Source organism: Anopheles merus, unplaced genomic scaffold (genome assembly GCF_017562075.2).
Source record: "Anopheles merus strain MAF unplaced genomic scaffold, AmerM5.1 LNR4000576, whole genome shotgun sequence".
Classification (NCBI taxonomy): Eukaryota; Metazoa; Arthropoda; class Insecta; order Diptera; family Culicidae; genus Anopheles; species Anopheles merus.
In genome coordinates this window covers 4,666-30,960 of record NW_024428156.1, presented here as the reverse complement: position 1 = coordinate 30,960, position 26,295 = coordinate 4,666, and the positions used below count along the sequence as shown (strand labels likewise).

General features: G+C 48.4%; 1 protein-coding gene across 5 annotated transcripts; it reads right to left on the bottom strand.

The window, feature by feature from the left end:
• Positions 1-3,487: 3,487 nt before the first annotated feature.
• Positions 3,488-24,664, bottom strand: LOC121602692 (bicaudal D-related protein homolog). Of its 5 annotated transcripts, none has more exons than XM_041931465.1 (5): positions 24,282-24,664; positions 14,901-15,853; positions 5,138-5,885; positions 4,777-5,060; positions 3,488-4,696 (listed from the first exon to the last, which is right to left on the bottom strand). In XM_041931465.1, the coding sequence occupies exons 2-5, from the start codon at positions 15,129-15,131 to the stop codon at positions 4,280-4,282; spliced, it is 1,680 nt and encodes a 559-aa protein (XP_041787399.1). In that variant the 5' UTR covers positions 15,132-15,853; positions 24,282-24,664; the 3' UTR covers positions 3,488-4,279. The 5 variants fall into 5 exon arrangements, with proteins under 5 accessions (XP_041787399.1, XP_041787402.1, XP_041787400.1 ...); XM_041931468.1 differs by having other exon boundaries at positions 14,901-15,117; XM_041931466.1 differs by having other exon boundaries at positions 24,568-24,664.
• Between the last annotated feature and the right edge of the window lie 1,631 nt (positions 24,665-26,295).

The following is a 26,295-nucleotide window of genomic DNA, read 5'->3' as shown; positions in this document are numbered from 1 at the left end:
GAGAAGGGTATTGGGATAATGGTGATTGAGTATGCCTTGATATTTTTGAACGTTGGCATTGTATACAACTTCTCGCAAAGGCAATGCTATCTTTTCGAATATTTGGCCAAACGAATCTTTCGGTCATCAATTTGGCTGTGCTTCGTGTCCCAGGATGCGATAAATTATGTACCGCTCGCAGCGCAATATTTCGAAATGATGGTGTGACATACGGCCGAATACGATTAGTAGAGCAATCACAATATAATTGTGTGTTACTGCCTGGAATCTCAATTAATTTTAATTGCAGCGACGATTCAGTTGTACCTTGCAATATCTTGCGGAGTTCCTCGTCATTTTTTTGATCATTTGCCAGCGCAACAAAATCCATCGAAGGCAATGTGTGTATAGCTGATATGCGAGACAGCAGATCGGCGACGATATTTTCTGTACCATTTATGTGGCGTATGTCAGTAGTTATTTGGCCTATGAAATCTAGTTGACGGGCTTGCCGATCAGAAGCTTTGTCGAGTTTTTGGCGAAATGCATATATAATGGGTTTATGATCAGTGTAAATATGACAGCTGCGCCCTTCCAGCATATACTTAAAGTGACGCACTGCCAAATATATTGCTGATAATTCTCGATCGTAAGTACTATACCGCAGCTGCGCTTTATCAAATTTTTTGGAAAAGAATCCCAGGGGTTGAACGTTTCCCTCCACAATTTGATGTAATACAGCACCAGCGGCAATGTCTGAGGCATCAACCCAAAGAGAAAGCTCAGCAGATTTAGCAGGATGAGATAATAAGGTGGCTTGTGCGAGTTGTTGTTTACATTGATCGAAAGCTGCAAGAGTGTTGTCAGTCCAGGACAAAGGAGAGCAGTCGTTTCGTTTATTTCCCGGGATCATGTTCAATAATGGAATTTGAGCTTCAATGGCATGAGGAATGAACCTTCGATAAAAATTGATTATTGCCAGGAATCGTTTAAGTTCCTTTACTGTCGACGGAAGGTTAAAGTTTTGGATGGCTAGTACACGATCAGGTAATGGGCGAATTCCTTCAGCAGATACAGCGTGACCCAAAAAATTGAGCTTATCGCGACCAAATTCACATTTAGCTACATTAATGGTCAGATTGTGATCATTTAGTCTCTCAAACAACTGTCTCAGATGTTGTTTATGTTCATCGAGAGAATTGGACGCTACAAAAAGGTCGTCGACATAAGGGAACACAAACTCTAAGCCACGCACAACTTCATGTATCAATCGCTGAAAGGTTTGAGCCGCGTTGCGCAAACCGAACGTCATGAATAAAAATTCGTACATTCCGAACGGCGTCGTAATAGCTGTTTTCGGAATATCATCCGGATGTATAGGAACTTGATGAAATGCTTTTTGTAGATCAATTTTAGAAAATATGCATTTACCTTGTAACATTGATGTAAAATCCTGGAGATACGGCAACGGATATCGGTCCGGAACAGTTTGAGCATTAAGAGCACGATAGTCTCCACATGGTCGCCATGTTCCATCTGCTTTCTTGACCATGTGGAGAGGGCTAGCCCAATTGCTGCTTGATGGACGACATATTCCCAATTTCATCAAAAGTTCGAATTCGTTACGGGCTGCTTCGAATTTTTCTGGTGAAAGTCTTCGAGGTCTAGCATATACAGGCTGGCCAGTCGTTTCAATTCTATGCATAACAGAAGACTTAGTTGTTGTACCCATAGGGGCGAGGTGTGTTATTTGTGGAAATTCAGTTAGTAAATCTACAAATGGCGACGCCGCGGAAAAAGTTTTCACCGAAATGTCAATATCTCTGGTAAGAAAACCACGTGACTCTAAATTGGTAGTGTTGTCTATGAGGCGGCCACGTTTTAAGTCAATAAGAAGATCAAACTTCCGTAAAAAATCTGCTCCGATGATACCCGTTGAGACATCAGCAATGAGAAACGACCACACAAATTCACGACGGAGGCCGAGGTTTACTTTCAGTAACACTTCACCGTATACTTCAATAGCAGTTCCATTAGCGGCGAACAATTGGATAGACGAAGGCTTTACTCTGGCTGATTTTAATCCTTTTGGAACGACGGAAACATCCGCTCCAGTATCGATAAGAAATTGCATATTAGTAGAACAATCTGCAATTTTCAGTCGACAGATTGTGGCTGCCGAGGAAAGTTCGCCATTTTCCTCCACAGCATCAGCAGAGTGGCGTCATTGCTGGCTGGAAGAAGGCCAATTACCTACAGAGCAAGGTGCGCGACATACTCTAGCATTACTTCCGTAAGTACGATGATACCAGCATGGCCCATTTGATGTGTCTCTAGCGCGATCAGCATCCGTACTACGTGCGCGAGAACGGGATCGACCTTGGGGGTTATTAGGATGGATCTTGTCAAATCGTTTCGATAATGCGTCGATTGCCAATTTAAGATCCTGAATCTGTTGATCACTCGATGTTACATTGAGAGCAGTTGTAGTTGTTTCCTGACCGATAGAGCTAATATTTCGTAAGCTCATAGATTCGACAATAGCATCAGCTATAGTCGTCTTGTCAGCGGCATCACCACGCGAAGCAATTACTGCTGCTTGGGCATGAGCAGGAAGTCGAGCTGCCCATAAGTCTAGCAGCAAGGTGTCCCCTAGAGAATCGCCGGCAACTCGCTTCATCTCGTTAAAAAGATGGCTAGGCTTTAAATCTCCAAGGGGCATTTCAGACAACACACGATGCAAACGCCGCTGCTGGCTGTCAGCGAAATGTTCCGTCAACTTTGATTTGATATATGGGTATTTTCCACTAGTTGGAGTATTCTCGACAATTGTGCGAAGTTCACCAAGTTTCTGCGGGGGAACCTGGGCCATGACGATATTGTACCGTTGAGAGTCATGTTGGGCGGTGATTCCAGATGCAGCAAACCAAAACTCGAGGGACATAAAATATGCGTCAATGTTGGTGTCGGCCATAACTGGTGGGTTAAGACGCGGGGTAGCAATTGCTGCAACAGCCGCGGATGATGATGATGATGATGCTACACTTTCACCAGCATAAACATGCTGAGCACACGGTACAGTTGCGTTCTCGTTCTCCATTGTTTGAATTCGTTCGTAATTGTGAAAAATATTGACGGATCACGTCGGGGTCACCACTTTAGCGTTTTGTTCAATTTTCTTTATTTTTACTTTTCCAAATCGGTCTGCTCTCAAAATGGGCGCCAAACAGAATGGTCGTTCACGCCACGGAATTCTGACAGCTCTTGATGACAGCTCGTACTCTGCGTACGAGCCACGCGAACTGCACAGTGGGCTGCTACACTACTTTCCATTCCATTCCCAGTTGCTACAGTGGAACGCCAACGCTATCCCGAATCACTCTGAATCTGTCTACTTAGTGTACATAGTATGCGTCACGTTAGTAACTCTCACTTGTTATCTATCGCGTAGTAAAGCAGCTCTCGCGTGTATATCACTTGCGTACGAACGAAAAGGCCACCGTTTGTGTGTGTGTTTTTCTTTAATTTATTTGCCGTGGATTTCAACTTGTGTGTGTGTGTGTTTGTTTTTGCTTTTCCAATTCGCGTGCACCGGTTTGTCTGCATTTTCCAATTCCTATCACATTTGCGCAGCGTACTACTTCCTTGCAATTGAAAACCAAACCCGACGCGCTACACACCGTCCCGGGGCAACTAGAATCTCTTGGGCCTTCTCCTCCCTTTTTCGCGATATGATACGTTAACGATAAGATTTGGTTAGCGACACATAAAGGTGTTAATCGGGGGTAAATTAAGAATACCGCTTTGCCTATGTCAAATGAATAAAATTAAAATTACTCTAAACTGTCGCCCAACCGTGTTTCCGGCTGGCTGCTCATTCACGTACACTTTTGACTCGACTTCGTGTCCATCCAGCTAGATATTGCGTGAGCTAACACACCCATTCGCCACCCACGTGGCAAAAACATTCCAAACAAGAAACATCAACAAAACCGCCACAAGACACGCGCGTACCCCACCGATCCATGCGGGTCGAAGGCGAGAGGTTGTATTGGCGAGGCAGTTATGGAAAGCACCGTACTTATGCCAAACTTCTTGAGGGGGGAAGGGAAGAGAGGATCGCCTCTTCCGCCGTCTCCTCAGTTTGGCTGCAGGTGGTTTCTAATCGAGGTACGATCGGATACGCGTCCAAAGCTAGTCGTGCTTTACCATCATAAGTTAAATGCATCAGTGAACCTTAACATTCGCTTGGATGCTTTCCCGATCTACTGTGCCCTTACGTTAGCCGACCGCTCACGTTTCATCGGTGGTAGAACAGATCGAGAAGCCGGCTCTTGCGGCTGCCGGTCGTCGAGGCGCCGGACGATTGCTGCGACTGCTGCTGATGTTGCTGCGGCTTTGTACTGGACTCGATCAGCTTGTTCTTCATCTGCTCCTCGATCAGCTCGTGCATGTCGATCTGCCACTGTTCGAGCTGCTGCAGCAGCTCGACCTTCTGCTGGATCGCCTCCAGCAGTTGACTGTTGGCCTGCATCAGCTCCACCCGGTTCTTGGCCAGCTCCACCTCCGCCTTTGTACGTCGCTCGATAGCAGCGTCACGGTCCTTGCGGGCCTGCACGACCGTCTCGTCCTGGGCCAGGCTCGAATGGGACGCATCTTCCCGGGCCTGGTTGCGCTCCTCGATCGTACTCTGCAGCTCCACTTCTCGCACCGAGAGCTGGGAAAAGCACAGAGAGAAGCATAGAAGAGAGTTAGTTCAACCTGCGCACTGTGGCACAAAGCAAAACGGCAGCTTACCTTGCTTTCCAGCTGCATAATGACGTCGTTCTTCTTCTTCAGCTCCTCCTCCTGCTCGATCAGCATCGATCGCGTCTGCTCGAACATCGTCTTGAACTGCATCGCGTCCAGGTTCATGATGGTGTGCACGAGCTCGTCGGCGACGGCGGACAGCATGCCGCGGCTAAACTTATCGTTCACGGTCATGCTGGCGCTGGTCGCTTCCGTCACCGAGCTCGGGGTCGCCATCGATACGGGCGCCATCGTGTTGTCCAGCGACGAGAAGGACATGTCCGAATGGAGACCTAACGAGATGGGAAAATGATACAATGGAATAGATGTCCAACAGCGCTCGTGACGTGACGTCTGACTCCCTAATTACCTGAATCGTCATCGTGATGCGTGCTGCGCAGTGTTTGGCATAGTGTCTTTAGCTGTTTGTACACCGACTGAGCCTCCTTCAGGACGAGCTGACTCGCTTCGTCCTTCGATCCCGCACACTCCTCCTCGCCGTTCATCTCCTGCAGCAGCGAGGAGTGATGCTGCAGCTCACCGTGCAGCGATCGCTGCGAATCGAACGACTCCAACCGCTCGCTCAGCGTTCCATTCTCGCGCTCCAACCGGTCGAGCGTCTGCACCGTCATCTGGTACTTGGTGTCCTGCTCCTTCGTGCTGCGCTCCAGGATGTGTATTCGCTCGGACGCTTCGTTGAGCGCGATCGACAGGTTCTCCCGCTCGTTCACCGTCATGTGGAGCCGGTTCTCCAGCTCGTTCTTCTTCTCCAGTATCAGGCGCAGCTCGTTCTTCAAGCTCTCCAGACTGCTGACGTGGTCCTGTATGCTGAGCGTTCGGCGATTGCACTGCTCCTTGATCTCCTGCAGCTGGGCCGTCAGCTGCTGCTCGGTCGCGTTCGACTTCTGCAGCTCGTTCGAGAGCCTCGTGTTCTGCGCCGTCAGCTCCTCGATCAGCATGTTCTTCTCGCGCTCCATCTGGCGCATGATCTGCTCCTGCGCTTCCAGCTTCTGCCGGAACTGCTTGATGTCGCCCTGCAGCTCCAGTATGATTGCCTCATTTTCGCTCGAGCTAATTTCCAGCTGTCGCTTTAGGATGTACTTTTCCTGCTCCAAGTTCTGCCGGGGGAAGAAAGCGGGGAGGAAAATCGATGAGAAATTATTCCACACACACATTACCTGGGAGGTCAGCTAGGTTAGAGAGACGACGAAGGTGAACCTTCGAACCACCCACCAAAAAGTGGACCACCAGTGGAAGGTCACTCCACCTTGTCGCAAGTGGAGCAAGTGAACTAAGAGACCCCCTCGGACGTGAAGGTAACGGTATCGACCACTAATTTATCGTTCTTGGCAGTTTGAGGCGCGCTACAGAAAATCTGCTAAATCTCTCCACCCTACCACTGTGCAGTGAGCTGAAGTACAAACGACACCTACGGCCCTACGCTCGACCCGTTCGCCCTCCAACCAATCACACATTATTAACCAACCCTCCGGCTTGGTACCGGTGGCGACTAATTATGGCCGGAATGCGCGTCAGAATCGTGAAACGTCCGCCAACCACTTTGACTTGGCGGAACTTGCCACTTTGAGACCCGTTCATCAGCCGGCACGAAAAGAACCATAAATTGTGTCTAACTAGCCACAACACGCCAGACGTTCGAGGTCACTTCTCGCACCTTAGAAAGGCAAACAATAGGCAAAGGTTTGAAAGAAGTAGGAGAAAAAAAGCCACCACACACCGCACCAACCAGCAATTAGAACGACATAAATTCTTGGCTCGGGATTTATGGCTGGTAAAAAATAAATCATATCATTCGTTGGACACAATGCAATCCGGAATTCATCCGCTGGGCTCTATTAACGGTTTATCTTCCCAAGGAAACACAAAAAGCCCATTCCAACTGCAACCTGTGTCCGAAATCCCACCCAGAAACTAAAGTGCGCCCATCAAAGCAATCGGCGTAAACACGGTAACGTGTGTGTGTTTTGCAAACATCTTAGCAGCTAGCAATTTGTCTTGCCGTTTTCACCCACAAACCCAGAAACTCTGACAACCTCCGACAACCTTTCTCACAACACACACACAAACACTTGCCATTCACAGGAGCCGGCACGAATCGGCCCGGCCAAATTGGCCCGAAACCGTTCGAATGCGAGGCAAACGAAGCTGATTGACCATTCGAGGGCATGCCAGCTGCAAATTAGATCATTACACACATCGATTGCTGTGCGGAGATGGTCTCGATGGTGAGAAGCGATCGAGAAGGAAAAACACACCGATGAGCAAAACACTTTGACTCACACACAACCACAGTCGGCATCGATTTCTGCCAATTCGCGAAGCGTGAGTGTGTAAGCTGGCTGACGTTCAAGGGGAAAACTTTAATTAAGCCTAATTAGAACTTGCAAGCGCAAGCAGACCAGACCAGGCGCCAGAGTTTGGCACGCGAGACTAAAATCCGTTTTACGATGCCATTTGAACGCACAAGATTTTTGACATCGATCAACCCCAGTGTATCCGAAATCGATCGACCGTTATGCAATGTTATGGTGGCGTGTAGGGACAAAGGGTTTGAAACGGACCTGCAGACGCAACCATATTGGCTACCGTATGGCACCGGTGGGCTTGATTGGCTCGAAACGTTGACGAAATCTTAATATCGTATTCTTCACGCCACGACACGCTCGTAAAAGACCGACAACGATCGCAATTGGGGATTGGATGATCGATTCAGTGTGAGATGATCGGATCGCGTATGTTTCGGAGCCATTTTTTTTTTTTGGGCAGTTTGGACACGCGCGAGTGTGAGGTGGAATTTGAAATGGTAATGTAAAAGCATCATCAAACTTCCAACACCACAACCACAATCGCATATCAATCAACAGATGACGCTTATGTCGAGAGCCACGCCTGTTCCAGCGCCTGTCTGCCTGCCCGTCCCTCCGACCATCGATCGATCCGTCGACCAAAGTGTGGAAACTTATTGAACCTGCTTTCGAGTCGCGTTTTGACCGCAATGACCATCCACGAAACTGAACAAGCAAGCAAGCAAAAAATGGAAACAGTTCGCGTTTGAGTCATCACCGTTCCGTTGGTTCGGTTTTACGGATCACAAGGCCCACCACCACCCCGGGGGTGGTTAACGTCATCGGACGTTTGTTAAAATTGGCACGTTTGCGTGGGTGCCGCTTGCTGGTCGAGCAGCAGCTCGCTCAGCTTGCCTTCCGGCCTGTCCGTCCAACGGGTAAGACATTGTAGTAAACCTCCCCCAAAACGCGACCGATTTGCGTGTTTGCTGCGGAGCGGTTGTAGGTCGTTAAACGCTTCTTAGCTCTGGAAGGAATGTTGTTTGTGAATTTCTAGAACGATTAAGAATTCCGTATCGATGGCGTTAGCGATGAGGCTTGATGACTTTGTTTTTCATGAATCTATTAAAAACCGAGGGGTTCAATGTATTGGTCGTCTGGTTTATATTGCTTCCATTCCTTTTTTTTCGTGAAAACACCTATAAATTTGAAAAGTAAATTAATTGATCAATGCTTTGGTTTGTTTTTGAAAAGTTCACCAATGAGCTAGTGGACGTGAAAGTTGTACACTCCTACCACGTGATCATGGCTGAGCAATGTAAAAACACACACACACACTTCTTTCTTTCCAACCGCCGCATACATAATCGTTGCTGGCAACCTTCTCTCCTTCCCCGGGCGGCCTCCAACAACCTGAACCAGCTGTTAAAACATTTATCCTCCGCTCGGTCGGTCGGTCGCGGAAAGGTTTGCAAGGAAGGCTTTGTGAGCGCATAACGATAACAGCGTACATAGTCCTCCCCGGCCGCATGGCCGACTGTGCGTCAAGAACGGCGCGTGTTATCGCGTAAGCTTTGTTGCTCCGGCCAGCACACACAGAGCCACATAATAACGATTCCGTTGCACATGATAAACAATCAGCCCGCGCCGATGCTAATCGCGATCGGTTGATCGCACACCAGCGACCGGCTGCAGCGCTGTGGCTCGCCGAGGGGAATGGGGAAGTCCCGACGGCTTAGACAGACAGAACAGTAGCGCATAGTGCCACTCATTTGTGTTTTGTGTTGTGTGTGTGTTTGCGGGTCTTTTTAATTGTTCAATTTTGTGCGGATTATAACTACCCTACTAGCAGGCAGGCAGGGTGGCTAGGGGTGGTAGGCTTTTCGGTGCGTGTTATGCAATTCCCATGTACCAAGCTGCTTGGAGCAGCTGCCTGGGGGGTATAGCGTTGCAGCCAAGCCGAGGACGAGGCCTCTCGCAGCGACCTCAATCGGTTCGGAGCGTGCCGCGCGTTGCGGCGGAGCGAACGGCGAATGAGGTTTCGAGGTGTTTGGAATTGAGTTGTTTCAAGATGCTTCACGATGCGGGGAATAATTTTAGCAAATCGGGGATTAATTATTGCCACGCGTTGCTTGGGCCACCTTTTCCCACTCCAACTCCGGCTCCGTTAGCAATGCCGTTGCGCTGTGGAAATGGTAGAACACACGAGCTACGGTGTTCTCACTTTCGCTTTTCTTCCCGCGCAACCGAAACCTGCTAGCTGTAAAACGACACGCAAACTAGCCACGGGCCCAGCCCGTCCCTAAAGGTAAAGAACCTGCCACTGAGGGGGATTCCTGCCCTTGTTTGTTTTCCTTCACTTACACCGCCTTGGTTGGGAAATGTCACCGAAATGTAACACCAACAACCGGTACACAACACAGCTAACACTGTTTAACGGCAAATCGAGGCTATTAAATCGCTTCTACCCGTTGGATACGGTAGCGAGCCAACGCACAAACGGTGTGTGCGCGGTTGTTTAAAACCATCAAAACCTGCCGTTATGATGATGATGATGATGATCGTGACGACGATCGTTTTGTTGTTTGCTACCGTGGTGCGGTGGCAAATACGCAAGCACCCCTAGATGTGCGTTTGCGGAGACATTAGAAGAATAATGGTAAATTGCTCCCGTTACGGATCACGAGCGTAGGAACTAGACTGGAAACAATGTCAAATAAAACACGTCGTTAGTGCGGGTTTGACACCGTACAAAAGGACATTCCCAATGGAAAGTGATGCAAGAAAAGCGTGCAGCTTTCTACGCATTTCAAACGCAGCGTTGAACCGAGGGGGAGGAAAGGTCACGATGAAATAGAGAAGTCCTATGATGACCTGCATTATTATGAAGCTACATGTGACAGATGACACGCCTTGGAAAATGTTCCATGACTTTTTTCAAAAATAAATCATGATTTCATCATGTTTGTCAACATTTACACTTCTGGCACTTTCCATACCAAGCGTATCTTGGTAATTTATTTGTACCAAAACGCACCCAACAACCTCCCCCAAATAAATAAACAATCATCTCTTTCTTAATCCTCAATCCGCCAGCCCGATTTGGGTGTGCTAAAAACTAATTGTCACCCATTCGTGTCCAGCCGGAAACATACCATAAGCTAGCCCGCACACCTCAACAGTAAGCTCATCTGGAAAAGCTTCGCATGGTCGTGATGGTGCTACTTTTGAAGATTTATCTTTATGGGTAGCGAACCTACCCCAAACACGGCACAGTGCTACATAAGCGAGTTCTTGGGCGACTGGATTAGATCACTGGAATGGATGAGAATCTGAAAAGTGCGTCAATCTGAACACCGTCAACAAGCTCGCCGACACCACCGCAGCGCACCGTTTTCATCGTGTCTTTTATCTTAAGCTTTTATCTGACCAACTTCAAGTGGTCGTCTGGTTCAGGTCTTTTCCCAGACGGTGCGATTCATTTGTGACCTGATGCTTAAGCATGGAAGCACGCACAAAATCAAACACACCTTAACCGCGATTGAAGAAACAAATCGGCGCTTATCTCGTTTGGAGGTGCATTAATCTAAAGTACCAAATCCCAATCTTCAAGCCCAATCCGGGCCGAAGGTGGCTCTGAAAGCCCATTTTCTATGACATGCGTTTTAGCAGAGTGAGAGATAGCACAGATAAAAGGTTTCACCTACACAACTCTACTCACACGCACACGCCCAAGCAGACCTCTTGGCAGCCCTTACTTGCGCCATTTGGCTTGCAACGAGCATGTGACACGAATGCGAAGGAACGCCCTTCAACCGTACGGCGCCAGCGTACGGCCAACCGTTCCGGTGTTCGTTCTTTTGCTGCTGCTGCTGCTACTCTCCCTTCCCCCCCCCCCCTTCGAAATCTTCGAAACTAAATTGGAGAACTAACCATGAACCCAGCCGGAGGTGGCAATGTTTCCCCCTTCTACATTTCGGGCCGTTGGGAATCGCCAACAGACGGCGGGTGCGTGAGTCACTGCTCAGCGTCACACCAAGGTCAACCTGTGCGGCAAAAAGGCACCACCACCAGGCTTCACTCCTTTCGGTTTCCGAGCGGGCTTTAACAGGACAGACTGCCCGCCCGTCCGCACTGTAATTATGGATTCAATGTCAATGCTATCAATCATTCAAGCTATTCGGCGGTTGCTCCCGAAACCGCAAGCACAGAAACACACACAAAAAGCGAAGAAGAACAATTAGAAATTCAAACAACACTCAGAAGGGAGCGAACGCTTAGAACCGTTTGGCGTTTTCCAAACAATGGATACTCATTTGCGCCTATCTATTGTAATGTTTTGCTTGCGTTCTAATTGTATGCGGGTTCACAGTGACTCAAGGTTTGATTTCAAAAAGTCCCCAACACTCCACCACTAATTCCACCGTGCGTTCGTCACTTAACCGTGCGTTCGTCACTTAACCGTGCGTTCGTCACTTAACCGTGCGTTACGATCTTTCGGCGCGATCCTCACCGTATGAGTCAGCGGGCGCGTGCGCTGCTCACTCGATGAGGTCAACCTCCTGCATCCTGGTGGAGCCCGGACGGCCTCGACGGCATTAAACGATTCCCCTTCTCAAACAATTGTTTGACTTTTCGCCTGCCCGAATGCTTTGCAAAAATCCCTTTCGTCATGTGCGATCGTTTCTTGGGCGTGCAAATAATCATCGCTCACTCGCGAATGTCTCAGCGACCCGTTTTGCATTTGCATAATAATTTCTGTAAATACTCAAAACACACTGTGTGCGTGCGGGCGCGCTCGCCGAGCAGATGAAGTCATGTGAAATTGCGCTCACTTTGCCACGGAGTGTTCGAGAGCATCCGATGATTTCTTTGGTTTGCGCTGCTAGCAGTATTGTTCGATCGTATTATCCAGCGCTACAGGTACGGAGAGTGTTGCAGCACAGTCGCCACAGTAATGTGCCGTGAAGTGGCTTCGTTAACGCCGCAACTCTAATTACAGCCGCTCGCTCGGTGCGCGCTTTTGCACTAAGTATACAGTCGGCACACAGCCTTCCATAAAGGTTTATGTACGTCCGTATACAAACCATGCACAATCATGCACCACCCCCTCACAGGACCTCAATGCAACGGCGGCAATGGTAAGTCTGAATGATTTAGCCTAATGACTCAATGGCGCATAACGTCATCCACCGATCGATCCAGCGTCAAGCGGATCCTTCACGATTTCAATTCGGTTCCACATTTACCTCCGTCTTCTCGTTTTGGTGACCAGTAGTACCCACCTCCGCCTCCCTGTTTTAAGTGTGACCACCCTCGTAACCGACACCCCTGCTCGAGCATTATAGTTAAGCACTAGCGGAATTAGAAACGACACGTTCACACATACTCAGCGGGCACTACACCAGCTGTCCAACCGGCCCTAGCTGATTCGCTTCGACGGTGCAATTTATCGATTTACTGCATTTACTGTGGCCTCGCCCAAAGCGGCGGGACATTTGCTCGATCGGAGCACCCGGGAGAGTTGGCGTAATTCGCGGATTACCTTTAATTCCACCCCACTTCTCACAAATACACATGCGGCGGCCGCAAACACGGCCGAGTGTGAGTTTATTTATTTGTACAATCTTCTCGGGCTTCCTTGGGCATGGCCATTCGCGGGCCTGCTTTACGGACCAGCTACATAAGCCGCTGCTAGCCTTGTCGGATTTGTAACGATCGCTCGGGTAAGCGGGCGAGGAAGGCTGATCTCACCCGTGCTCAGCAGCAGCGCCACCAGTGTACGGCCACTGAATGCTAAGCATGTCCCGTATGATTGATTCCATTCGCTATTCTAGTTCCCCTTTAGTTACTTCGGTCCAAAGTGTAACGTTCGTAATTAAACTCCGACACGTTTGCGTGTAATACCTTCCAACGGTTGAAGTTGTCTGGAACGTACTCCACAGAAGCCCGATACTGCGTCATCGGGCGGATGGTTTTGGGGGTTGTTTAATTAAATTATTCAATATAAGTCGGCTTGGCCACATGGCATCGCTACACCAGACATGCACCATTGATAACATGTGCCACTATGCACCACAGCAACGTGACCCTTGTCTCGACGGTCTTAGCGAACGAGCCCTCATTTCCCTTGGAACGGGTGGCGTGTGTGAATGATCGCTGATGAAAAAGGTCACACACTGTTCACCCACATTGCCCTCCACAAACCACGATTTGACAGCAGCCGACGAGACAAGATCCACGTTTCGCGAATTACGGCCGCGCGTATTCTTCGCAGAAAAACCAGTTCCAAAGACATGCTTGGGCTTCGCTCTGCGATCGACCGCATAGGAACCGCAAGTAGGTGGATTGTATGTGGCCGTTTTTTTTTTGTTTTCTCTACACCCACACCGACCGTGTGTCACGATAAAGTAATTCAATACAGCGTCGCGGGATTCAGTTGACCACGCCACAGAGTAACGAAGCTGCCTGCTGATTGCGGATATGCGACCGTTCGTTCCTTTCACTTTGCAGAACGTGCATGGAAAAGGGCTCTCTTTGTGCTGTTTTAGAAGGGTGGCGTGGCGTTCTTTATTTTATTCACTGTGTTGCCTCTGCGAGTAGAAACACTCACAAATACAGCTTTCATTGCAACTGCTATTTACGGTGTTTCGCACAAACTGTTTTAAATCTTTAGACTCACATTGAACAGCGCCCAAACGTGGTATTTCCAGCATAAGGCACAACGGTCATGTTTAGCTTCGGAGCTGTATGAGATGGTTGATTTTGCTCAAGGGCAACGAGTTTGGAGCGCAAACAACCCCGATTTGATCTACATAGCTCGGGTGGTTTATTATGAAGGGGGTAAACGCAGCCCGCCGCAAAGCTCCGGTTGCCGATCGGTCGGTCGGTCGGTCGGGGACAGCTTTAACGATGAAGGAAATCATAATTTATAGAAATACGGAGTTATTGATTAAACCCATTACTGAAGAAGCGACATTTCACGATTTACATTAACGGAGGACCTTCGCCACTGGACCACTTTCGGAGTGACGTTCGTCAGCAGAGATTTGGAATGGATGAATTGAGTATGTGAGTTTTATTCAAATTAAAGTGTGAATGCTGCGAGAATGGTGCCGGGAAGGCTTTATGCGAGATTTCAACGTATATAAAAGATCCACTAAATCTAGGCAATGCTCTATATTCTACTGAAATGGGGATCTTTATACAGCTGAAAGACCTAGTCATTCTGATTGTTCGGTATTCTTCTTATTGTCGCCATAATTCACTTTCGTGAAGATCATGAAGATGAAGATCACTAGAACTTCAATGCGTGACGAAGATTCTCGAACGATATTGCAAATCACTATTAGAACCTTAGTCTGCAATTAGCCATAAAGATGTTCTAGCATGATATGTAAATGATCCTCTGGACATCTTATGACCTGACCTTTTAGATTGAAATGAACAATACCCTGACCTTAGAGGTCTCCGGTCTGGATTAGGAGCAAAATGTTTGAAGCATCTCCTTCTCTATTTCAAGAATTTCTAGTATCAGAATCAGTATCACATTGGGTATAAGATAGAAGAGCCCGTCTGTCCATGTGGCTACTCCAAATAACAATCCAATAGATAGATGATTCATATCGATTCACAGGGACAGTGAGTGTAACGATCAGGAAACACTCATAGATATCAACATCTGCTCTTACTTCAAATGAAGTGCACTGTGAAGTACCCTACTCTCTTCTATTTTAAGGCTAATTCAACCCATTGACTTACCCATTGTGTTATATAAATAACCCAACAACGTCTCCCTCACTCTCGTTACCCTGCCCTGCCACTTACCTCAACCTTTGCCGAGTAGTCATCGATCAGCTTTTCCTGGTTCTTCTTCAGCTCCTCGTTCTTCTCGAGCAGTGCCTTACCGAGCTCGGCGGCCAGCAGCAGATCGGCCTCCTTTTGGTGCAGCTGCGCCCACACGTCCTTTTCCGTGACCTGGCCGCTGTCGGGTGGTCTGGTTTCCATCTCTAGGATGTAGTCCTCGAGGGTGGGCTTCAATTTACTGTGCGCATCCATGTGCGGATATGAAATTGACGATGGGTGTGAGCTTACGATTAGAGGCCACTCTTGGGAGGAGAATAACCGAGAGGGGTTGTGGTTGTTTTTTTTTTGTCGGCGAGAGTGAGTCACAATGTCTCTAACTCCCCTCCCTTTCTCTCTCTCTTTGTTTTTAGCTTAGGTTCAGAAAGTTGGTCAGCAACGTACAAAGCGATAGAATGATGGTTAGAGAGAAGGAGCTTAGTAGTAGTAGTGGTGGTAGTAGTTTAGGTAGCGCGTAGTAGGTTTTAGGCGATGAGGAATAGTACAAGTTTTAGCGTATGGACACAGACGACGACGACGACGACGACAACGACGACGGGTTAGCTGTGCGCACGATTTGCCTATTATAATCCTTAGCCGATGATGATCGATGAACGATTGGGTTAGCGTGCCGTTTGGGGACAGCAGGAAGCATCTTCTAGTAACAACACTGATTCTGCACAACTTTTTACACTCTTCTCTTCTTGCGGGCACCGTTCGTCTCTATGCGTACCGCCGGTACTCGGTTACGTTACATCTGGCGCTGCGAGGCCACCGGGCACTGCACTGCACTCGGTTGCACACTTCGCATCATCGAATCCATGCGTCATAACGGTTCACTCGCATCAAACACGACGGCAGGCTCAAGGAATGGTGCCGAAACTGTGCCCGCCAGCAGCAAACAAGGGACGCGGTCGCCTTTTGCACACCACAGACAGCTGCATCGGACGCATAAAGAGGGTTTGCACAAGAAAAGGGGCAATTTTTAATCAAACTCGTATCGTACTACAGTATAAATCCATCCCCAAACACACACACACACACCGCACACATTCGATAACGCTTGGATCGAGACTTATCTTACAGGACAAATGATAAATTTATGATAAAATATTGCTGATAATGACGAGGGAAAATAGGGAAAATCCACCCCCTGCTCGATAAGCCCAAGCCTCCCGTGCGGAGTGTAAGATAATGAAGGAAAGGCCACAACCGTCTCGAGTGCAAACTTATCTACAGTTGGTATCATTCACGCGCGCACACACACACACACACAAACCACACCCTATTCGTTAAATTAAAAAAGAAGCCAGCCAGAAAAGACGAATAGTCGAAATTAAAGCACACTTGGTTCATTTTGTATAATTTTGCTCGCATGAATAATGTATCTTTTCACTGCGCGGCACATAAAATCGCCAAAACCCTGTTTTTGCACTCACTCCTCTGCCGGTTTTTCTTCCCTCATTTCGCTTCATGACTTATGAATCGGTAGAATCAATCACTGAGCGAGCAAATCGTTTCGGTGTATTAAAAGCAAAACACAAAATACGGCCACTTTACCCGGCTTGAATGGAAAAAAAGGCACAAGAAAGCTTGCGGAGTTTGGAGAAGAAAGTTTGACCCAAACGCACACCCCACAGGGCCGCCGGCCGAATGTCATTCGGCGCTTTTTTATTCCAATGAACTTAACCTTCGCCCAGGGAGAAAACCCGCTCCCCCCCCCCCTCCCCATGGAAAAAGGCATCTCAAAGGCATCGGAAAAGCGATACCGCACGGTTACAGCGCCTTTATTCAAAACTATTACGAGAGCCGCTCCACTACCGCCACTCCCCCCCCCCTCCCCCCCGGACCGCAAGCAAGAAAAGCACTTTCCGAAAAAAAGAGAAAAATCACACCCATTTACAACGAGAGAATGCGGTGTGTAAATTGGCGTCGGCGTGCCAGATGAGTTTGGCTGCTTTTTTTTGTTACCTTTGCTACCAAACTCACCTAATGCTTCAATCACTGTCCGAAACCTTAAAGCGCATCGATTCGGTTCCGAATGGCAAAAATTGAAAGCTGCTTTTTGGTTGTTGTTTTTCTTTTTACCCAATCCCCGCATATTTCTCTTTCGCTCACACACTCACACACCCCGTGCCGCCTCGGAATCGGAAGCTCATTGGAGAAGAATGGTGGTCAAACGCGTGGCCGCAAGGGAGAGCACGGGCTGATGGTCGTGTTTTTTTTTTCTTCAACAATAACGATCCGGCGTCGGCGGAAGCTCGAAAAGCCCCCTTTTGCAAAATCACAAGAGTAAAAGTGCTTCCTTCCGTGAACATCTCTTTTTTTTTGTTGAATTCAAGCGCGCACCAAGACACAAAAAAAGTGGTGATCAAAGCCCCAAGAAGGAGGAAAAAATGACTTCAGCAGATGCTGTGACACCCTCCGAACATAAGGCTCTTTTTCCCCATCTCTTCTATCTTCGTGATCGTGATCGTCGGTTGATCATGAACGGCATGGAGCAAACACATTGTTGTGTTGCACCAGTGAGTCAGCACAAAGGAAGTCGTTTGTAAATCGTTCATACCCTTTCATCCCCCCCCTACCAGGGGGCAGGGCTTCATCGTTACGGGTCTGTCTAACGGTGATTGTCGAACGTTTGCTGGCCACGATGCTGGGACGGGTGGTAAGGTGCCCGCCGATTGGTGGATCTTGGTGGAAGTCTCTTTTTGCTCCATCGCTTGTGAAATCGATATAAACACCACACAACAACAACAACAACAACAAAAAACGGAGTAATTCAATTGAACTCGCCTTACCTAACGGTTTTGAGGGTAAATGCACCAGGCCGCGGTTGGCTATGGTATTTATCAAATTAAGAGCCGAGGAGGGCAACACAAAAAACACACTGTAACCGCGAACACCACGATGAATCATCGCTCGGCGGCTTTTCAAGATCTGTTGGACCCTGGATCTCGGATTTGGGATTATTTCTCAGTAGATCACCCACAATTTCCATGCTCCAGATTTGCCGGGCCTGCGGGTTGTACGGTGGGCAAATTAAGCAAAACACTTCTTTAACTGTAACCCAACCCCTCCAATCGAAACGCACGCCGTTTGGAGGTTGTTGTGTAATTCTTGCCGGTGCCACACTAAACTCACCAAACCGAAACGCTAATTGGGCTAATTGTAAGTCAGGGAGGCAGCGAGGCAACAGCCAAACGGCCCCACAAATTGACAGTGTACACTGAAATGAATAGAATTTTCTAACAGCATTTCAACAGCGCCGATTGGAATAACGATAATGTAATGCCTCGATAAAGGGGCAGAGTTTAGCGATCATTTGCTACATTATATGTTTTTGCACACAAAAGAAGCTTTATTGGAGGTGCAATTTGCTGATCCTCACACTGGCGCACACACACACACGCGCGCAAAGCCCAAACGCACAATCGAACAATCATAAAGATTTTATCAGCGCTTTATTGTAGGAAATTTGCAAAAGTAATGATCGTTATGAGGAAAAAAGGGGGGAAAAACGGTAAACAAACTCAAGACGTTACGCGAACCTCGCGATGATCACCTTTATATAATGATGTATGTATGTATGTGTGTGTGTGTGTGTGTGTGTGTGTGTGTGTGTGTGTGTGTGTGTGTGTGTGTGTGTGTGTGTGTGTGTGTGTGTGTGTGTGTGTGTGTGTGTGTGTGTGTGTGTGTGTGTGTGTGTGTGTGTGTGTGTGTGTGTGTGTGTGTGTGTGTGTCTGGTTTGATGGTTCATTTACCAACACAGAAAGCAGAAAGAAAGCGAGTTGGGAAATGTAAATTAAATCTGCTTATAATTCTGCTTACATTAAACCTACTAAGAAAAAGGGCTCGTTTCTCTTTCCAACAACAACCTCCGGCCTCCGCCCGGGCCCAAGCAGGAAATGTGCGTAAGGATCGGTCGACCTTATCGTCGTGACCGCCGAATCGAATGTCCAAGCGTTTACCGTTTGTCTTCACTGCCGACGCGCTCACATTACTTCATTTGCGGCGTGAAGCGTAATGGTAGAAAAATCAGCACCAAGCACCCCCGAAAACCACCACCGGAAGTGGGGGGTTTTTATGAACCTTTAGCCCGCAAGCATTGACTGAAAGGTGCGAATAAGGTGGTAGGTAGGAAGGTAGGGGGGGAACAAAAATACTTTTAAAATAAAATAACAATAACAACGATACGGTTAAGCGCGAAATAATACCGTATGCCCTCTCGTCGCGAGGACTTCACGGTGCACGGCGCACACGTTTGCCCACCAAAGCCTCACATTCCCCCATATCTCTGTGTGTGTTTGTGTATGAGTGATGTGTTTTTTTTCTTCTCGCCCACTCGCCGCTCTTGGATTTCACCCGCGCCGGAGCGAAGACAGTCCGTTGCGGGGGAAAAGGGTAGCGGGTGCTCGTCTTCGGATGACTCAACTGGTTGCCTTTTATTTATAGGTGAACCAATCCGGGGTAGTTCCGCTTTGGCGTTTCTGCGACGCGCGTACCAACTTTCGCCCCGGCACGGTATGACGTTCGGAACGAATCACATTGGCACACACACACACATACACCTCGGGTCTCTAAACCTTAGGGATGATGTTGGATCGATGCAGTGCAGAAAAAAAAGGTGACAACAAATGAGTTCTAGCACATGCTGAGTCAGTCCGTCAGTTGACACGATAAGGGAGAGAAACCATTTCATACGATTACCCTGTATCGTTGCCGTGTTAGAAGTGTAACTGGACGACAAACGACAGGCTTACATACACACCACCCACCGCCATCACCATCACCACAACCTTGTTGCACTTTATCTTATCATGTGCGCGGCGTGACACGAGATAAAGCGAGCACCATACATTTTGATACATTCAATAAATGGCTCTTGAACAGCAGTAAAGTGCCTTCTCGTAGTTGTAGCAAACTGTTTGTTTTCCCTTTTTTTTTGCTCTCCCATTTCATTTCGTTCTCGCTGGGGCCAACAACACTCAATCGATTAAATGCGACGTAGTTCAATGTCACTGAAATATGACTACACTTGCACGAACGACTCAACAGTACTGATGATTAAGTAATGGAAAGCACCCATCCAATCCCTCCCCAGGGGGGGGCGAGCACCACCAAACGATGACCACGAAAGCGAAAACAGATCTCATCACCCCGATTGGTACGCCTGCTTGACCGCATGGGGACAAAGATGCATATCGAACGATCGATGCATGACTGCTGCTTGCTTTAAAAAGCTCCCATCCGGCACAAAAAAGCACACTGCTGGATCGATGCATTCTAATGGTTCGATGGCACCCGGTTCCCGGTGAGCCATTTGAACGATTATTTCCGGGACAAATAATTTATTTGCCATTTTAATGGCCAACCGGCACGCCCGGCTGCTGATGGGTATTGTCGTTTGGGCGGCTCGTTTACTAATACGATTGCACGTGGAAGTGAATTTAAGATTCTTTTTTTTTTCTTTTCGGGCAGGCCTTCAAAAATCGATCCCCACTGCACTGCAAACACGCTCCGTTTGGGCCGGACAAAGATGACCTAGTTTCGGTGCCTACCGTTCCAGGACCTGGCCTGGAAAAATGGCACAAACCAGCGGGAAAGGCTTGGCACCTATCTGCACCCTCTCCAATTCAACACTGCTGCCACAGGACCTCCGTTTGCCGAGAGAGAGAGAGAGTGAGAGCAAGTTGTGCGCAAGTTCTCGCTTGAACTGCCGCATGAAATCGAAACTTTATTTTGCCACTTAAAAGGGAAGTGATAATGACGAATGATCGAAGCCTCCAATATTGAAGCGGGCGGTGAAGCTTGAAATACAGCGGGCGGCACAAAACAACACACCGTAAAAAAAAAAGCAAAAGCTCACCGTCGAACGTCCTCCCCCAAGCGTCAAAGTCAATTTCCCTCAATGGAAAACCTTCGACCGAAATTCGATTGTCCGCTGTGGTTGCGCTTTCGGGCGGGGTCAGCGTTATGGCCCAGCTGGGAAGGGGGATTGTAGATTGGTTACAGCCCCAAAATGCTGACCTCAAACCCAGCTAAGCGGGTGAGATCGGCTCGGCAGCACCAAAGCACCAGCAGGTGACACCACCACCCAACAAACAAGCTTCGCTCAATCAATCTTTGAAAACGTGCCAAGTGCAAAGTATTGAGCGAGCAGAATGAACCCCGCTACAGCGGTGATTGATTTTTACTTTCAACTGCCAACTGCAGCCAGTTTTCCTTTCGTTAATTTGGCTTTTACTCTGGCCGCAGCTCATCACACACAATGGTTGTGTTAATTTACCTCATCTTTCACCTTATCCACATTCTCTATCTCTCGAGCTGCGGCGAAACAAACGTCTGCACCTAACGCTTATTTATTTATACGAACCCATATTTCTCTATTGCCACCCAGTTGGATGTTTTCTTCTTCGCTTCTTTTTACTTTGGTTTTAATTTCGGAGGTGTTCAATAAATTGCTCATCAATATTGATAAAAAACAGAAGAGCCAACGACGGGTTTTTAACTAATGTTGCGTGGAATAAAATATCGTTTCCGCCCCTTCACATCGCGGACCGTCGTTGATTAATTTGCCTTTGCCCGCGTTTAGTGACAATCGGTCGGTTTATTTAGACTAGGAAAAAACGCTACCTGGGTGCACCCTGGTTGAGCGTTTCCAAAAAGAAAAAAAAACTGGGGTTTATAACCCGCTTTACCCCTCCACTGCTGGCCTGTTTCGGTCAGCAGAGGCCAAGGACGACACCCGAGGCACACGGACCACACGCGGCCATCGTCCAGTAATGCCCTCGAAAACACCGAACCCAGCCCAATGGGGCCATGTTTCGTGATCACACGCCACGAAGAAGAAAAGGCATGAAAATTTCATCGCCACGCACACGTAACACCGAGACGTCTCAGCTGCGTCAGCTTGCTTGGCTGACGATGGGTGAGAAGCTTTCGCCTTCGCATCTTCGAAAGCGATGCACCCTTCGATGCAAGTCACCTCCTCCTCTTTCCCTCTCAGTCGGCGTGGCGTGAAATGTACCACAACTCCACTGACGTCTCCTGTTCCCTTTTGCTTTCCCAATCTCTGCGGTTTGGTTTTCGTCATTTTTCATCAATAGCACCGGAGAGAAAGAAAACAATCTCATCCATTTTCCATGCCAATAACGTGTGTCGGTGTGGTGTGTGTGTGTGTGTGTGTGTGTGTGTGTGTGTGTGGTGTGTGTGTGTGTGGTGTGTGTGTGTGTGTGGGGTTGCTACTACTAAATTCATCTCATCAACAAAGACCACCGTTTCGTTCCCGTTTGCGCTCTGGTGTATGCCTTGTGGTGCATACAACGCTTCAAGCGATAGCGCGACGAATGCAATTCACGCTCATTCAATCACGTTCTTGCGCGCTCTTCCAACGTGTTTACAAAATCCCGTGGCGCGTATTAACCAAAATCGAAAAGTGCACCCATACCCGAAGCGTGCTTCAAGCCACCAAATTAAAGCTCTCCGATCCGAATTGGGGATGCACTTGCAGCTGCGATGGCACACACTTTGACGTACTTTACACCTTTACGGCTAGCGTACGGGGCGGCTGTTGGCGAAATGGATCGAAGTAGGCGGGTCGGGTCGCCGTTTGCATCACGCGGTCTTTAATAATCCATCCGACATTAGTGTCCACCCGTAGTGGATGGCGTCTGTTTGTTGTGTTTTTTTTTTTTGCTTATTGTGCACTGGCCAATTCATTAAAGGGCGCCAAACACGCCAACGGACTTCTTGCGGAACAGTTTGTTGTTGTGTTTTTGTTCGCCCTCGCTCGGCTCCCTTTTTCGTGTTGCAGGAAATTCCCTTTAGTAAGAAACACACACACACACAACGAAACAGCAACTTTACGTGGGCAGTAAATGTAGCTTTTGCATGTTTGCACGAGGTTCTGTTTGTTTGCCCTTCCAAGCCCCCTCCCTCCCCTCAACTACTTCTCCTGTTCGTGTGGCGAATGAATTTATCGATCAAATGTTGTTTCCACCAAACGGAAGGCCGTCTATCGCGTTGCGTTGGGCCCCTTACGGTTGCTCCAGCGCTTTTCCAGCCACTTCGTTGCATGAACCCCACACACACACACACACCGATCACCAAACGTTCAAAAAGGATACGTGTTTGTATGCATGTGTGTTGTGTGTTGTTGTATTCCATGCCAGCACTGGACTCCTCTCTTTGCAGGCATTTAATTTCTCCGCAAAGCCATTTTTGGACATTTGCGTTTGTTGCGTTTTTGTTCCGTTTTTTGAGCCGTTCTTTAGTCGTGGTGTAAAGCGGCGGGGGTGTAGTGTGAATTTTCCTTTTTGTTTTTTTTTTCATTCCATCACCCCCTTTACCCACCCCCATACCGCACAAACACGCGTGCACGTTCGTTTCACAATCGATTTTCGGGTTCACTGTATTTTCCTCGCGCGCTCGCAATTTTCTTACCATCCCCCCAAATGAGGAGAAGGGGGCTGGTTTTGCACAGAAGAAAGAAGAAGAAAACAACACCCCCGTTGCTCGATCGTTACATGCTCCAAGCAAGAGCGTTTGGGCGTATGTGTGAAAGAAAGAGGTATTGTGTTGGAGGTTGGTCACTTCCTTTTTTCGCGCTGCTGATGTTTTGCTGCTATTGCTGCTAATCTATTTAATTGGCCCTCGCGCCGAACGATTGAGAAAACAGCAGCAGCAACCACCATCACCACCTTCCTCTGACCATTTCTTCCAACCCGTGGTGCCCCATGCGGAGGGCAGGAAGGGAAAATTGCGTGCGTGCGCGAACCGTCGGCAACAATAAACCACGCGAAAGAGCCACGCCGATGAGGACGCAACGCGAAGGAAAGAAAGCGAAGAAAAGGCTTGTGCTTAAAAGCTTCAAACTATCGAACACAAGACAGGCGCGTTTTTGGGCTGCTGCTGGTGGTGGTGGTGGTAGTATTGGTGTGTGGCGGAGTTGCGCGTCCGGCCCGTGATCTTCGCAGCCTCTCGCTGAGATCCGCCGCAACGCCGTTGGGGCTGCGGTTTATCACACAAACAGAAGTAGGTCGCGCAATCGACAAAAAAACTCGCTCACAAAACGTTATACTTATGGCACATATGTACACACTCAAACACACACATACACAAAGACACACACACACATAGAGAGACACAGACAATTCGAGCAGAGAAAAGCACAACGGAATGATCGACGACACAGGGCGAATCGACGCTTGGCGAATGGAAATATGGCGCTTTGCATAGAAAGACGTGAAGGAAGGAAGGATCGATTTAGCAGGAAATGATGAGCGTTATTATTTTTGGTTTGGTTACATTTTGCCGCCACTGACGCTGCATGTTATTGAAACCAGCAAACAACCATTCTCAAATCACCTTAAATGTTCCGTTTTCTACAACGGGTGCTGTATCTCGATGGCAGGGGGGGCACAAAACACGAGATGCCCTCGTATATTCTACACACACACAGCACACACAGGCACACACAGGCGCACACACACACACACACACACAGTCAGTTAGGCACACGGCTCCTTGGCAACGGGCGGTACACAACGCCCGACACAACACTCGCACGGAACTGCTGCGCAAACTTGCGCCGTTGCAAACGGGGGATGAAGAAACCAACAGCGAACAAAACTACCCCTCCGGTATGACTAACCACACACGCGCGCACACCACACCGCTGGCAACAGCAATAACAACAGTACCGAAACACCTCTCGACGAGGCTTCCAACGTGCTTTGGCCAAAGTCTACTCTGATACTGAGCACGGAGAAAATCGTCCACAAACACGCAAAGCCCCACACTGGGGTTGGTTTTCCCCCTTCCCGTTGCTATTCACACGAAGCCGCCGCAGGTGAGAGAGAGCTAAGGCTGAGCGGTGAGCATACAGGTGAGAGCGAATGCCAAGCGCCGGGGGTATTTGTTGTGGACTTCTTGCAACGCTTGCAAGTTTCAGACGGAAGAGAGAGAGAGAGAGAGAGAGAGAGAGCATGCACCAGAGAGAATAGTTTAGGGGTGAGATTGTACTAACTATCTCACTATCATCCCCACGGAGAAGAAATGTGTCCAAACGGATGCGGGCGCTATAGTTCCGCATTTCGACATACACTGGTGACTCTCTGTTTTTTTGTTCACTTCTTCGACTTCGACAGTGTAGCACAGCAATGCTAATGATGCGACTTCCATAAATTATGCTAACCTTTCCGATTGGTGCGTCTTCATTTAATGATTTCCCTCACGTCGGGGAGGGGGTTCGTCGCTTGGTTCTCTTTGCACTTTGAAGTTCGTTATTCCGCGCGGAGGTCTCTTAATTCCCAGCTGAGATGAGCCATGACTTTTACGTTCATCGATCACATGTTACCCCCCGTCCGGTGGATGAGGATGAGGAGGGCGGGGGCCTTTTCGCCGCACAAACATCCGGATTGAATGACGTCCACGCGTCGGCACGTTCGCGCAAGGAATTGGACGCAAAACGGGGCCGCTGTTCTGCCTTCTAGTGTGGGATCCAATTAGTGAAATAGCTTCGGTGTACTCCTACGGGGATGTGTGACAATATTTACCAGCGTCCCACACACACACAGTCAACCGGGTATCGCTAAAAGGGAACGAAAGAACGAGCTTAATGTTTTGCCTGCAGTCACGTCGCCCGTTGCCATGGCGATGGAGGGACGACCATGTCTGTTTATATACTCTGTTCGCGATTGAGCGACGCAGGTCGAATGCGGACACGCCATACACACGCTAATCTTTTTGTGTGTGTGGAATTTCTTCATGAAAATGTAGCACTGTACGATACAAAACCACCGAATCATTGTACATCTTTATTTGTACGAGCACAACCTTGGAAAAATCCCATTTCATTGAGTTTCGTTTCGTTCATTCTACCACATCCAATGGCTATATAATTGCATTTCATGGGTGAATAACTTCTAGGTTCTAGGCCCCCAGAGCCTGTTTGGTGCTCATGTTTTGCTCAAAATTTCATCACTCACAGCCACAATCCGCTTCACAGAATCGGTTCTACGTGACCAACCATCGGTTTTGGCGGCTTCCAGAAACCGACCTAACCGACAGACTATTAGCAAAATAGCTACACACCTGACCGAAACCGAACGTGCCCATAATGATCGTCGAAAAAAAAAACCCGTTTCGACCCGCACACGAATGATGCTGGACCTGTTCTCGGGGTGGAATGGCGCAGGGGTCCTGAGGTGGACGGAAATTGCTACCGCAAAAAAAAAACATGGGAAAAAGAGAGAAAAACGCCCAACCGAACAACTTCACGTCCACCGATCGGGTGCGGGCTTGTGGTACACCTTTTCACCTTGAGCGCGAAACTCCCGGGCTCACTGACATGACATCGGAATCTGCGGCCATTTTCACA

What these genes read in the sequence shown, in the direction of transcription:
- LOC121602692 (XM_041931465.1), bottom strand. Translation starts at nt 15,131, where the DNA reads ATGGATGCGCACAGTAAATTGAAGCCCACCCTCGAGGACTACATCCTA. An exon ending in GCATCACGATGACGATTCAG is followed by an intron (nt 5,061 to 5,137) that starts GTAATTAGGGAG and finishes CCATCTCGTTAG; the next exon opens with GTCTCCATTCGGACATGTCC. An exon ending in TTATGCAGCTGGAAAGCAAG is followed by an intron (nt 4,697 to 4,776) that starts GTAAGCTGCCGT and finishes TGCTTTTCCCAG; the next exon opens with CTCTCGGTGCGAGAAGTGGA.